Raw genomic sequence first — 12,946 nt, forward strand, 5'->3', positions numbered from 1 at the left:
TCCCTTATGATGATCTCCTTCACCTTCATCTTAGCTCTGAACCTTGCAATGTTAAACAACCTCGATCATGTCTGGTGCTAAGATAGACACCCTCTTGAACATCACGGAATGCATGTGGAAGCAGGAAAGAAAAGTAAATATTAAACAATGTAGAAGCCTGTATGCTACCCTGCTTCATTCCATTATTGATGTTAAATGAGTCAGACTTTTGGTTTTCATATATTACAGTTGCCTTCATGCCATTGTGTAAGGATTTCATTATGTAAGCTTCTTCAAAACACTGTAAAGCCCTAACCAACTAACCATGTTAAAGGCTTTTGTTAAATTTATAAAAGCCATGTACAGTGGAATACGCTTCTCTCTGCACTTTTCTTGCAGTTGTCTTACAGAGAAGACCATGTTTATGGTGGACCTTGCCAAACTGAAGTCACACTGGCTCTCAGGAGAGATTCTCTAAGCTAAAGTTTGACCTCTAGGTAAAAGAATACGGCTTAAGATTTTCCCCACAATGTTAAGAAGAGATATACCTCTGTGGTTATTACAATCACTTCTGGCTCCTTAAATTTTATAGAGTTGGATGAAACAAGCACCCTTAAAATCTTGCAGAACAGTTTCTTCCTTCCAATCGAGTAGCAGTACCTTGTGCAATCTTTGCAGCAAGTCTTTGTTTACACATTTATAGATTTCAGCAGGTAAACAGTCAGATCCTGAAGCTTTGTGGTTGGGAATCTTTTTGATGCTTTATTCAAGTTCCTCTAGAGTAGGTTTGGCATCCAGCAAAGTCATAACTTCAAACCCCGGCAATGCCACTAACACACGGTGGTCTGCCACAGACTCCCTTGAGTATATCAATCCACCTCTCCAGTTGCTTCCCTTTATCAGCCATGATATTGCCATCCAGATCTTACAGCAGAGCTGTCTTGTTCTTTATCGGACTAATGGCCTTTCTAATGCCCTCATATAACCATCTACTGTCACCTGTGTCAGCCGCCTGTTGGATGCTGTCACAGAGACCCAGCCAAAATTCTTGAGCACACCTCCTGGAAACTATTTGAACAACCTTACGAGCTTCTTTTAGGTTGTTGTGCGAATCAGTAGTAGGAGTAGACTTGTAGGTGATCAGGGCAGATCTTTTCCTCTCAACAGTATCTCCAAATGGTCTACGAACCAGTTGACTTAGTATTCTTTCCAAAGCTCTTGATTGCCACATTGTACATATTTGTCTTCAGAACTTTCCATGCATCTGAAGCAGTTTCAGTAAATACTCTATTGGAAAACCTCTCTTTGGACCACTAAGTCAAACCCGTATCAATAAAACTTGCTATTTTCACCTTGAAGTAGTGTAAGTGGTGTGGCCCCTGTTTAGCCAGAGGTCTCATACTGTGGTATCTGATGTAATGTAGTTTGTTTTACTGGTCATAGGGAAATCCCAAGGAAGAGGAAGAGGCTGTGGATGCATCTGCCTGCTCAGGCTTAGGTCATGGTGGGATTTAAAGCAAAAGAATCAGTACAGAGGATGTGTGCAGGTTATAGGCTACACAGAATTGGTCCCTGTGGGAGGGAGAGAGCAGGAACAGGCTCTGGGCTGGGGTGGAGAGAAGGAAGAATCATGGAACAGCATGTGTTTGCATTAAGAGAGCCACGGCAGCGCAGAATCCCCACTGACCCTCTTCTCTCAACAACAGGGCCGGCTCTAGGCACCAGCAAAACAAGCTGGTGCTTGGGGCGGCACATTTTTAGGGGCGGCATTCTGGCGTGGGCCATGTCGTCCCTAAAAATGTGCCCCGGCCGCCCTAACTCACCTCTGCTGCTGCCGCTCGCGCGCCGCTGCTCGCCCTCCCTCCCAGGCTCTCAAACCCGGGAGGGAGGGGGAGATCCCGAGCGTCCGTGGCGCGCGAATCAGCTGTTTCGCGCGCCGCGACCACTTGGGATCTCCCCCTCCCTCCCGGGTTTGAGAGCCTGGGAGGGAGGGGGAGACCCTGAGTGGCTGCGGCGCACGCGCTGCTTCTCCCTCTCCCTCCCTCCCTCCCAGGCTTGAGAGCCTGGGGGGAGGGGGAAGGGGCGGAGTTGAGGCGGGGCCGGGGGTGGGGTAAGAAAAAACGGGGGGGGGGGGGCGGTGGGCGGCCAAAATTGTTTTCGCTTGGGGCGGCAAAAATCCTAGAGCCGGCCCTGCTCAACAAGAACAAGTTATGGGGACAACCAATAAGCAACCTGTCACAGCTGATGAGCTGGGTAACTCACTGTTCTGCTTCTAGCTCTGTAGAGCATGAGAAAGGAGGAGCTAGAGACAGAACAAAGCAGAGAGAGTCACTCCCTGAACAAACACAAGATGGGGTACACGAAAACAAAAGAGAAGTTTATGGGGAAAGAGGGGGAAATATCCAGAGCTGGGGAAAGGGAACTTAAATTTAAATGGTCACAGATTCTTTGAACAGCGTAGGAAGGTATTTCACTGGCACACAAGAGGGCCCGTTCAGGGATCATAAAGCAGCAAGGAGCGGACAGCACCCGAGGCCTGGGAGTTCCAGGAAAAGGAACGTTGAACTGAGAACGTTGAACTGCTCCCAACCAGATCCTATCAGAACGAGAATGGAAAGGCAGAGCAGCTAGGCTGATAAGTAACTGTCTCAGAGGAACAGAGCGGGAAAAAGGTTCACTCAATCCTCTAGTCATTCATCATTTTATGGCCTGATTTTCAAAGGTGCTGAACACCCTCAGCTCCCTCTGAAGTGAGTGTGCGGTGCAGCATCTTTTGAAAATCATGATTCTGTCTATGGCTCTGTGTAGATAGAGCCCTGTGCCCATGTGGAGCTTACTACAGAATAGTGGGCTAGGCAAACAACTGCTAGACACTCACTCTCTCTATTGTTTTTAAATACAGGCTGTCTGATTAGGAGCTGTACCAGAGATCACTGTGGTTCCCTCAGTGTGTTGAGAAAAGAAACGTGGTAAACGACACTAATTCTTCTCTTTGAACTCGGGATCATTCTGCAAAGGTTATGGGCCTGATCTACAGCTGATGTACACTGGTGTATCTCCACTGAATTCAGGATGAGTAGGAAGGATAGTCTCGTTTGCTGAGCAATAGACTGGGACTTGGGAGACCTGGGTCCTATTCCTGGCTCAGCGAATCACTATATCTCCCCAGTTCTTCAGATTCCTTTCTGTAAAGTGGGGCTAATACTTCTCTACCTCCCAGGGTCTTGATAAAATCCACTAGTTACTGTGGTCTGCTATGAGGACCTAGTTAGTACCTAAATACACAACTGAAAATCTTGCTCCTTGCGTTCTAAATTCCCAGAAGTCATGGCACCACATAGCATTATAATTAATTAATCCCATAATCTAGATTCTCCATAACAGTTAAGATAGCCACCTGTCTAAATATATTTTAACAACTCACTGCAGTTAGGATTTCATATATCAGTTATAAAATTTTATATTAGCTAAAATTGCCTTTTATTGATTACATATGCGATTAAATGACATATGAAGAATAGTAAGTCCATCACTGTATATTTCTTGATATGTATAGCTCTCCAGTTATTTCCAAAAGCAAAGCACAAATTTTACGCAACCCGTTTTCCCACAGGTCTTGGAAAGATGAAGTCCATCCCCCACATATTTACCAGCATCAGCTCACACATTAACTCCTAGTATGATGGTTCTTCATCACACCTTTCTCACTACATTTCCATAAAACATCACACTAACCAGTGAAATGTAAGGATGTGCTCTGCTCAGTTGATGTTATGATGCATACACCAGCTTTTGGCAACATTTTATAATTAGTGGCATGTTAGTTTTATTATATTTTCTTTGGTATCTATAGTAATAAACATCAAAAAGCGGCTATCTGGTTAATTAAAAATCCCAGGCCAGATCCTCAGATGTATAAATTGGTGTGACTCCATTGTTCATTTACACCAGCTCAGGATCTGGCTCATAGGCCTATTCTGCTAAAATGCAATTCTGAGTGAAGATAGGGAGATAGATCTCACTGGGGACAGAACCGGACCCGTACATTTAAAAAACAAATTCTGTTAGCTGTATTTCAGTTTATACTTCAGATTATTACCACTGAAATTTTAAAATCTAATTTACTTCTTACCAGCCATGCTGCTTGCTTTTTTATATCTCATGCAGGTTGTACAATGAAAATCTATTAGCCCCAAACACCAGCACAAATTGTTGTGCTTTGGTTGCAAACTGCAGAAGAATGTGATAGATAAGTACACTGTGGTCACAACTTTTTTAAAAAACAACAACAGTGTATTTGGTTTTCAGAATGCATGTAGGATTGGACAAGAATCAAAATAGATGAGAGTGAAAATCTTACAGCCTGAACTCATCTATGCAAGCACCCAGGTGGAATAAAGCCAAACTCTGCTCTCGGTCACACCAGTGTAAATCCAGAGCCATCTCCACTAACTTCAGCGAAGTTATTCCGGATTTATACTGATGTAGCAGGATTTAACTTAGCCAGTAATAAGCAAATGGAATTCTATTGTAAACTGACAATGAAATTCACTTAAATGTACCCTAGATAGGATCAGCTTCCCTAAGCCACACATGGAAGAGACACTCCACAGAGAGACATGCCCCCTTCGGGGGCACATCCTCCTTCCCCACCCAAACCCTAATCTAAGGTCCATGTGGAGGCGGGTGTGAAGACCAGGCAACTTGCGGGCAGGAGTGCATAGGCCAGGAGGGGCCAAAGAGGATGCACATCACAAAATTCCCTCTCCTCACCACGTAATTTAGGCACAGGAGAACCATGGCAGAGGGTCACCTTGGTAGCACAGCTCCTTTGTGGCTGCACTGACAGGTGGCTGGAAGGCTGGAACCAATGTGGAGGCACAGGGCCTATGTGCAGATGGACCGAGCCTTGCTCCAATCCCTGAAAATTCACCAGAAGCCCACTGCCTAATCCACTGAGAGAGGAATGTGTATGCCAAATTCTTTCCTCCACTACAGAATAGGGGAGTAACTCTGCATCATGGAAATTCCCTCCCTCTCCCATCCCTTCCCCCCCGCCACCAGCCCCAGCTCCATCCCATCCCATGAATGATCCATCCCAATATCAATAGTCCTTAAAGACCTGGAGCAAACAGACTCCTATAGGGTAATGTGCTGAAGTCACCCAGTTTTTACTCTGGCAAAGCTCCCATTGTTTACAGTAAGAGTTTGCCAAATTAAAGACTGAGTCAATACTGAGTAATGACATCAGGACTGGCCTGCAAGAAATACTGTCAGGCTTCAACTGGAAAGCACTACAGGGACCAATTATTCCCTCAAATATATCTACGCAACTACCAGGAGAGCTAGAGCCAGCACTAGGCCTAAGCAGACTAAGCAATTGCTTAGGCCCCCGAGCAGCTCAAGTGGGCCCCTTATTTGCTTTTTATTATGTGTTGTGAGGGGGAGCCCCCAAAAGATTCCTGTTTAGGGCCCCCAATGGACTAGCATCGCCTCTGAGGAAAGCCTAGGGCTGTTGTGGGTGGATATCAGAGGACATAATTGGGTTTAAACACTCCCGCATGAGAAACAGTTAGTGCAAACTATGAGGAATAAGGTTTATTTCAATGCATTTAGATATATGTTTCACATAGGGTTACCTCCTTTTATTGTTTAGATTAGCAGAGTGAGCCATCGTGAGAGCCTGCGTTTCAGACGCATCCTTTGCTTGCACTATATTATCTGGTGAAGGTTTTGCTTCTCTTTCTTGGGGCTGGCCACACACTTTGTCAACCTGTAACAAAGAAGGGGAAAAAAACAAATGTAATTCTGTTGTTTGAAGTAAAAAGAAGATTATAAATAGCACAGAAGCAAGTTTGTCCCTTTTGGCTGACGTGGTAATCTCTGCACCACACCACAAGAGGCTGTCCGGGGCAGAGTAAGGATGGATCCTTGCTTTCTTGGGATCAAACCCCTGCACTAGAGTGTTAATGTCAACAGGCATGGCATAGATGATTGCTACCAAGAATTTACCAGCTATTAGGACATCATGCAGTGTCCCAACTGTGTCACACCTGGAGATGGACTCCAAGAGTGAGCCTCAATCCCCTCTTCCCACGTCACAATTTCACTTTACTTGGTGACCAACCTGAAGTGCAATGTGTATGGACAGCAGGCATAAGGACGCTGCCTAGAAGGAACTACACATTGGTGTAGGGCCTTTCCAAAGGACAGGGGCTGAAGAAAGTATTTCCACACCCACTTGTGTTTACCTGGCAATCTGGCCAGTAGGTATAGGGTATATGGAGTAAGGTGGATCTCTGGCCTTTATCTGGAGGCTCAGGCCCCTATTTGGAGGGTGAATAGGCTAGTTACAAAAGTTTTTCTAGCCTGTATCAGGAGGGTGGATGGGGTAAAACTGGGATCTTCAGACCTTACTGGGCTTTAAAACGTAAGGTGCAAAATTATGTAGGCTCTAGTCTGTAGCAGAAGAATGGGTGGAAGGAGGGTTGTGCGTCTGGCCTGTATGAGATAGTAAGAAGTGTATTGGTGTCTGTGTTCAGAACTGCTGGTTGAACTGGGGGAGGATTGAGCCTCTAGCCCATACATGGGTGTTGTTTACCAGTCAAGACACAGGAAGTAGGTGGGTCTAGCGTAGGGTTACCATATTTTGAGCCTCCAAAAGGAGGACACTCTACGGGGCCCCGGCCCCGCCCCCAGCCCCGCACACTCCCCGCCCCAACCCCGCCCCTTCCCCAAAGTCCCTGCCCCAACTCCACCCCCTCCCCTGCTTCCCGCGAACATTTGATTCGCGGGAAGCCTGAAGCAGGTAAGGAGGGTGTGGGGGGAGGAGGCGCGGCCCAGTCTGGCCCCCCCAGCGTCTCCAGCCTGGGCCGGCTCGGGCCCTGGGGTGCCAGCCCCGGGCCCGGCCCCTGGCCGAGCACCCCCGGCCCGCCCAGCACAGCCGGTCCCCGGCTCGGCCCCCGGGTCCCCGGCCGAGCACCCCCGGCCCGCCCAGCACTGCCGGTCCCCGGCTCCCGGACCCCTGGCCGAGCACCCCCGGCCCGCCCAGCACTGCCGGTCCCCGGCCCGGCCCCCGGCACCACCGGCCCGGCCCCCGGCTCAGCACCGCCGGCCCGGCCCCCGGCCCCGCACCGCCGGCCTGGCCCCCGGCCCCGCACCGCCGACCCGCATGTCCCGATTTTCCCGGACATGTCTGGCTTTTTGGGATTTCCCCCCGGACGGGGATTTGGAGCCCAAAAAGCCGGACATGTCCAGGAAAATCCGGACGTATGGTAACCCTAGTCTAGCGATGCCTGTGGCCCACAAAGAAAATGCAACTGGCATAGGGTGAGATACAGGGGTCAGAGTTAAGGATGGTAATGAATCTTCAATTAATTTCCTGACTTTTAAACATTTTGTTTCTTTTAACTGCTGCACAGTGTTCTGTTAACATATTTTTTAAGGGTGATATTTCCAATATAACTCAATCTTAACTAAGGTTTGTCTGGGATTTATGGACAAATTTCCAAATTTGGCTCCCTAAAGTTAGACACCTAAATCCACATTTAGATACTTAAGTAAAGGCAGCCTGACTTTTAGTGAGCCCTCACAGCTGCCACAGGTTCTCAGTTCAGTGCCTAGGCTCTATTGGGCACTCAAGTTTCAAAGTTTTAGTCTGCATATATTTTTTTATCCCTAGATTATTCCCTCCTAATTAAAATAGCCAACATCTGAATTTGACCCAAATTACACTGCTTATTGTAAACTAGCTTCTTCCAGGAAGGAAGACTGTGTTGGAATTGGAAGCTATCACTTTAAGAGTGTGGAAGGGGAAGCAGAGGCAGATACTAGTCCTGCTTGCAAAGTGTGGTGCATACAAGCAGAGTCAGTCTGAAGAGAGCCAATTAAAGGAAGGTGGGGTGAGTTGTTTCTCTCTGCCTTAGGGAGCAGCCTGTTTTCTCCCTCTCTTTGGGGGTTCTTGTGCATTATTGTTCTGGTTTCTAAGGAAAAAAGCAGTGTTACATTGTAGCCTTCCAGCAAGAATATTTCTGTTTTTTAACTAACTTCTCTGTGTATATCCTGTGAACACAACACCATTGTATGCTGGGGGTATCACAGCAGGACTAAACAAGTAGGAATCAGCAGGAGCAAATCTCTGTCGATAAAAATCAGTGCACGTTTCCATAAGCAAAATAACCTTGGGGAATCACTCAGTTCCCAGGCCGACCCATAAACATTCACCTCTGCTCTTTTTCCAACAGCCCTTCCCAGGAGGATTCTCCAAGGGCAAGGGAAAGTGAAGTTGGTGTTAACTCCTCGTGTACTGGGGTCCAAGTACTGCCCCTACATGTTATCACACTAATATACCTCAATACTGTAGTACAGATAACTAGTAATAATAGGGCAACAGCCCTCACTTTATAAGGTGAAAATTAGCATCTTTCAATATTTATTTATTTCCACATTAAAAACTTTACAAATACAAATACAGAAAAAAGAAGAACAGGAGTACTTGTGGCACCTTAGAGACTAACAAATTTATTAGAGCATAAGCTTTCGTGGACTACAGCCCACTTCTTCGGATGCATATAGAATGGAACATATAATGAGGAGATATATATACACACATACAGAGAGCATAAACAGGTGGGAGTTCCTAAGGACTGGGAATGGCTGAGCCATTACAAACGTTGACTCTATCTCCCCTTGTAAGTACTCTCACACTTCTTATCACACTGTCTGTACTGGCTAGCTTGATTATCACTTAAAAAGTTTTTTTTCTCTTAATTAATTGGCCTCTCAGAGTTGGTAAGACAACTCCCACCTGTTTATGCTCTCTGTATGTGTGTATATATATCTCCTCATTATATGTTCCATTCTATATGCATCCGAAGAAGTGGGCTGTAGTCCACGAAAGCTTATGCTCTAATAAATTTGTTAGTCTCTAAGGTGCCACAAGTACTCCTGTTCTTCTTTTTGCGGATACAGACTAACACGGCTGTTACTCTGAAATACAGAAAAAGCCATCATCCAGCATAACATTTAATTTGGTATTGGGGGGCCACTGCCTCTGTCTCCTTGCTTATGCCATTTGATTATATGGATTCTTGCTGTACTGTGCATTCTGCTGCCCTTATAAAAACCCTACTGAGCCATGTCTTTCTTTCTGCTGCCTGCTGAGCATTCCTGAACATGGATGACTTCAGATATTCTCTCTTTCATCTCTTCACCCCAGTGAGCTATGTCTCTCTCTCCTCAGCACAGGTGCAGAACAGATAAATCCACCTCCGTTTGCTCAATCCAGGAAAGTTACTGCTACGTAAGCCGAAGGGACACTTTCGATTGAGAAGTAGGCACACTGTAGATATTGAAAATGAACACTTGGGAGGCCACATGCAAGATGCTGACCAACAGTGCTAGGAATACAAGTTACTGCCTGTTCCAGTGTAAATTACTGCAGTGAATCCTTATTACGGCAATCTGATTTAAATGCATTGGATTAATCCTAACATTTCACATGGCAGCAGGAAGTGGAGCCATGTACCTGGCTCAGCAGTGGCATATGCTTTGGCCTCACCGCATGTGGGGCATAGCTTTAAATATGCTCAAGGCAGAGCTTTGTGAATGAAATATTTTATTTCAGTCTCTTCCTTTGAGAAAGCAAAAAATTAAAACCACATAATAGGAAGCATAAACCAAAAATCCCATTGAAACCTATAGGAGACTGGGCAGATGGGTGTAAAAGCAGCTAAGTCACATTCTGGCAAAGTATTTCTTCCATCCTTTGCTCTGTACCTCAGGTCTCACACGTTGCAAAATTCCAACGTCCTCTACTGCAAACACCTCTCTAACTACACTACATCAGAAGAGCTAGGAGCCACTGATTTTAAAAATTAGACCTGCCAAATCAAGTCTCTGACTGTGGATTCATTTTAAGGAAGTTCTTAACTAATGAGCAGAATTCATGGGAAAACTGAAACCTTTCCCCTGTGAAATTTCAGTTGGAAAAAAAAAAGCTTTCTTTGAGGTGTTTTTGTTTGCCCCTGAGAAGTTTCAAACCCATACAAGACCTTGTTTGTGAATCGACATTTCGAGAAACAAAACAAAATAATTCACTTTGTTTTTACTTAAAACATTTCTATTTCAAAAAATCAAAATGACTTTTTTAAATCTGTGACTTTTTTTTTTTTTTTTCAAAATTTCCTGAGGAAAAATTTAAAAACACATCACATCACATAAAAAAAATCAGCTTTGTCAAAAGTGTACTTTTGGGCAGGAGAACTTCCCCATGAAATATTTAGAGCAACTCTACTAATGAGTTGATAGGTTGTGCAGTGAGATGGTAAATCTCACTGATAGTTTATTGGTTGGGGCGAGGGGGTTATTCTCTCTCTCTCTTTCCCTCATCACCACTCTGGCACTGAAGGGGAAGAATGTTACATAAATCAGCATATTACACAACTCTTACCATGAATCCAAGTGGGACGAGCAAGATGAGGAACATAATAATTATTTATTATTTGTATAACAGTAGTGCCTGGAGGCCTCAACTGAGATCGGGCTCCATTGTGCTAGGCACTGAATACACATAGAGTAGGAGACAGCCACTGCCCTGAAGAGTTCGCCACCTAAATAGATCAGATAGGCAAAAGGAAATAGGCACCAAGAGGTGAGTGACTTGCTCAAGATCATGCAGCAGGTTAGTTGCAGAACCAAGAAGAGAACCTTGGTCTTCAGTCCCTGTTTAGTGCCCTATCTACTAGACCTACAGTATCCCTGACTCTATCCCCAGGCCCTTCCATGATTCCTGTTAGCCATCTCTGTATTAGGAACATTTGGATTAGCTGACGAGTAATCTGATTTTAATTCTTTAATTTCTACATCTAATGTCCATTGGATGAGACATTTTTCTGCAGTCAACATCTAGTTTTTATTGAGTTGTTTCTCCAGTAAATTAAATTTGACTCCTTGGAGTCAAAAATCATATTGTTTTGTATAAAATAATAAATGTATCAACCAATAAAAATGTGGCATGTAAAACAAAAACAATCTAGTGAGGTTGACAATAAGATTAAGGATGTTCACATTCAGAACAACACTAAAACTCTAACTAGATAAAGATAACGAGTGTAAATTAAAAAAACATTAAACATTAAAACATTGAAAAACATTAAAAAACAGACATATTCAGGTTTTAAAATACCTGAAATTTATTGCTAGAAATGATTTTTCTGTTGAAGAGGCTAAAAAAGTTGAGAGTTTAATTTCTGGTGTCACTTTAACATACAACAGTATTGCCAACCTCAATTTATAAAATATAATGAGATTGGCTTAAAAATTAGATCCTAAAACAAACAAAAAATCTTTATATTTGCTTTCTGGTTTTTGAGACTTTAGGTTTCATAATTTCAAGATCTTCTCTTCCACTGTAAGGGCTAGAAACATGGAGGGGGTTGGGAAAGTTTGTATGCTTTAAAAAAAACAACCAACTAATCACCTGACTCTAGGAGCAGGATCTTTAAAGAAAACATCAAATTTTGTGAGATGGGATAAAATCGCAAGAGTTGGCAACACTTACAATAAAAACCAATCATCAGTAAGGCTGGAGAATAAAGCAAGCTTGGGATTTTGCACAACTAATTTTTCAGTTACCTCAGATATTTCTAAAATGATCTCATAGTCAACAAAGACTATTAACAACCTAGTCTTTCAAATTTACTTCTTTAAATTTCCAGACCTCGGCATTAAGCCTGCCAAACTTCAGTTACTAATAGACAAAAAGTAACATCTCTTTGTCACCTTTGATAGTGCTAAGCCCTTCCTATTGTGTCATTTTAATAATAATAAAAATAAAAACGGAACCCTATTTTGTAAAGGTAAAGAACTACATTGAGAAGCTGGTATTCCTGATAAGTTGTTGCCACCTGAATATCAATAACCTTTTATGATGCCATATATTTTTCTTGGGCTTTTTGCTTTAAACAGCAAGGACTGTTAAATCCTAGTTTCTCTGATAAATGTTAGCTAAATTTTGATCTAACTGTCTCTCTTGCGTTTTCTTTTGTGGATTTCCTTAGCACAGAAACATATACTCATGTACATGAAGGATTACTTGACCGCTGCCATTTGTCCTTTATAAAAGTGATTATTTACAATTATTGCAAAGGCTTAACAAAAATAAATTGAAAAAATGTCATTCAAAATCCTTTGAACTCTCTCAGCTTGAGCAACCTTAAAAAATTAGGTCATATATAATATACTTAATAAATATAATCAAACAAGGAGAAAATGTCATGCCCTTCTAGACTTGGAGGGAATATTATTTCCCTAAATCGGGAGACCTTTCCCATTTCAGAACACAATGTTCTTTGATTCCACAGAAGGAAGCTTTGAAATTTTAAAATATGAGATTTTCATGTGGTTAGTACTGGAGTTACTATTAAAGCCCCTGTGTCCCTTCAAACAGCTTTCTGCCTTTAGCTGTAGCCATGCAGCCCCAGTGAAATCAAGTCCAACATCTGCCCTGACAAACTTCACAATCCCAATGACTTCCAGGGGGTTGCCCAGGTGTAAACAAGAGCACTGTTTTGACTTGTATGGTCACATGGTGATAAGGGTAGAGTTACTCTTTTCATGTTGGGCTCCCCGGAGGTCTTCCCAAGCTAACTCAGAGGTCATTGATTGGCTCAAGACCATTCAGCTGTTTTTTTTCCACCTAAACCTTGCCTTGCATGTCTTGCCCACACCCAATCACTGTATCCATCTATCTCCCTGCTACTCTGATGGTGCCTGACACAGAATCCTAAACTTGTCTCAGAAACAACAGGGAGTGCCCCACCCCCCATGTGCTAACAATTCATAAAGACATTCAGCTTTAGCTGAATTGCAGGTTAAAATATTATTCTCCCTTCAAAAGAGATGTGTGAGATCAATTTTGACGTTAGGTAAGCTAGAGCCAAATCCTGCAAGTCCTTACTCATTATGA

The 12,946-nt window shown here is 43.7% G+C and overlaps 1 protein-coding gene across 2 annotated transcripts in view; it reads right to left on the bottom strand.

Annotated features, from left to right (window-relative positions):
* LOC128843392 (glypican-5-like) overlaps positions 1 to 12,946 on the bottom strand; it is a 646,741-nt gene that overhangs the window by 400,893 nt on the left and 232,902 nt on the right. For both annotated transcript variants that reach the window (XM_054040197.1, XM_054040198.1), the window contains exon 4: positions 5,619 to 5,752. In XM_054040197.1, coding sequence (XP_053896172.1) covers positions 5,619 to 5,752 — 134 coding nt within the window. The remainder of the gene's footprint in view (positions 1 to 5,618; positions 5,753 to 12,946) is intronic.

This window comes from Malaclemys terrapin, chromosome 9 (assembly GCF_027887155.1).
Source record: "Malaclemys terrapin pileata isolate rMalTer1 chromosome 9, rMalTer1.hap1, whole genome shotgun sequence".
Classification (NCBI taxonomy): domain Eukaryota; kingdom Metazoa; phylum Chordata; order Testudines; family Emydidae; genus Malaclemys; species Malaclemys terrapin.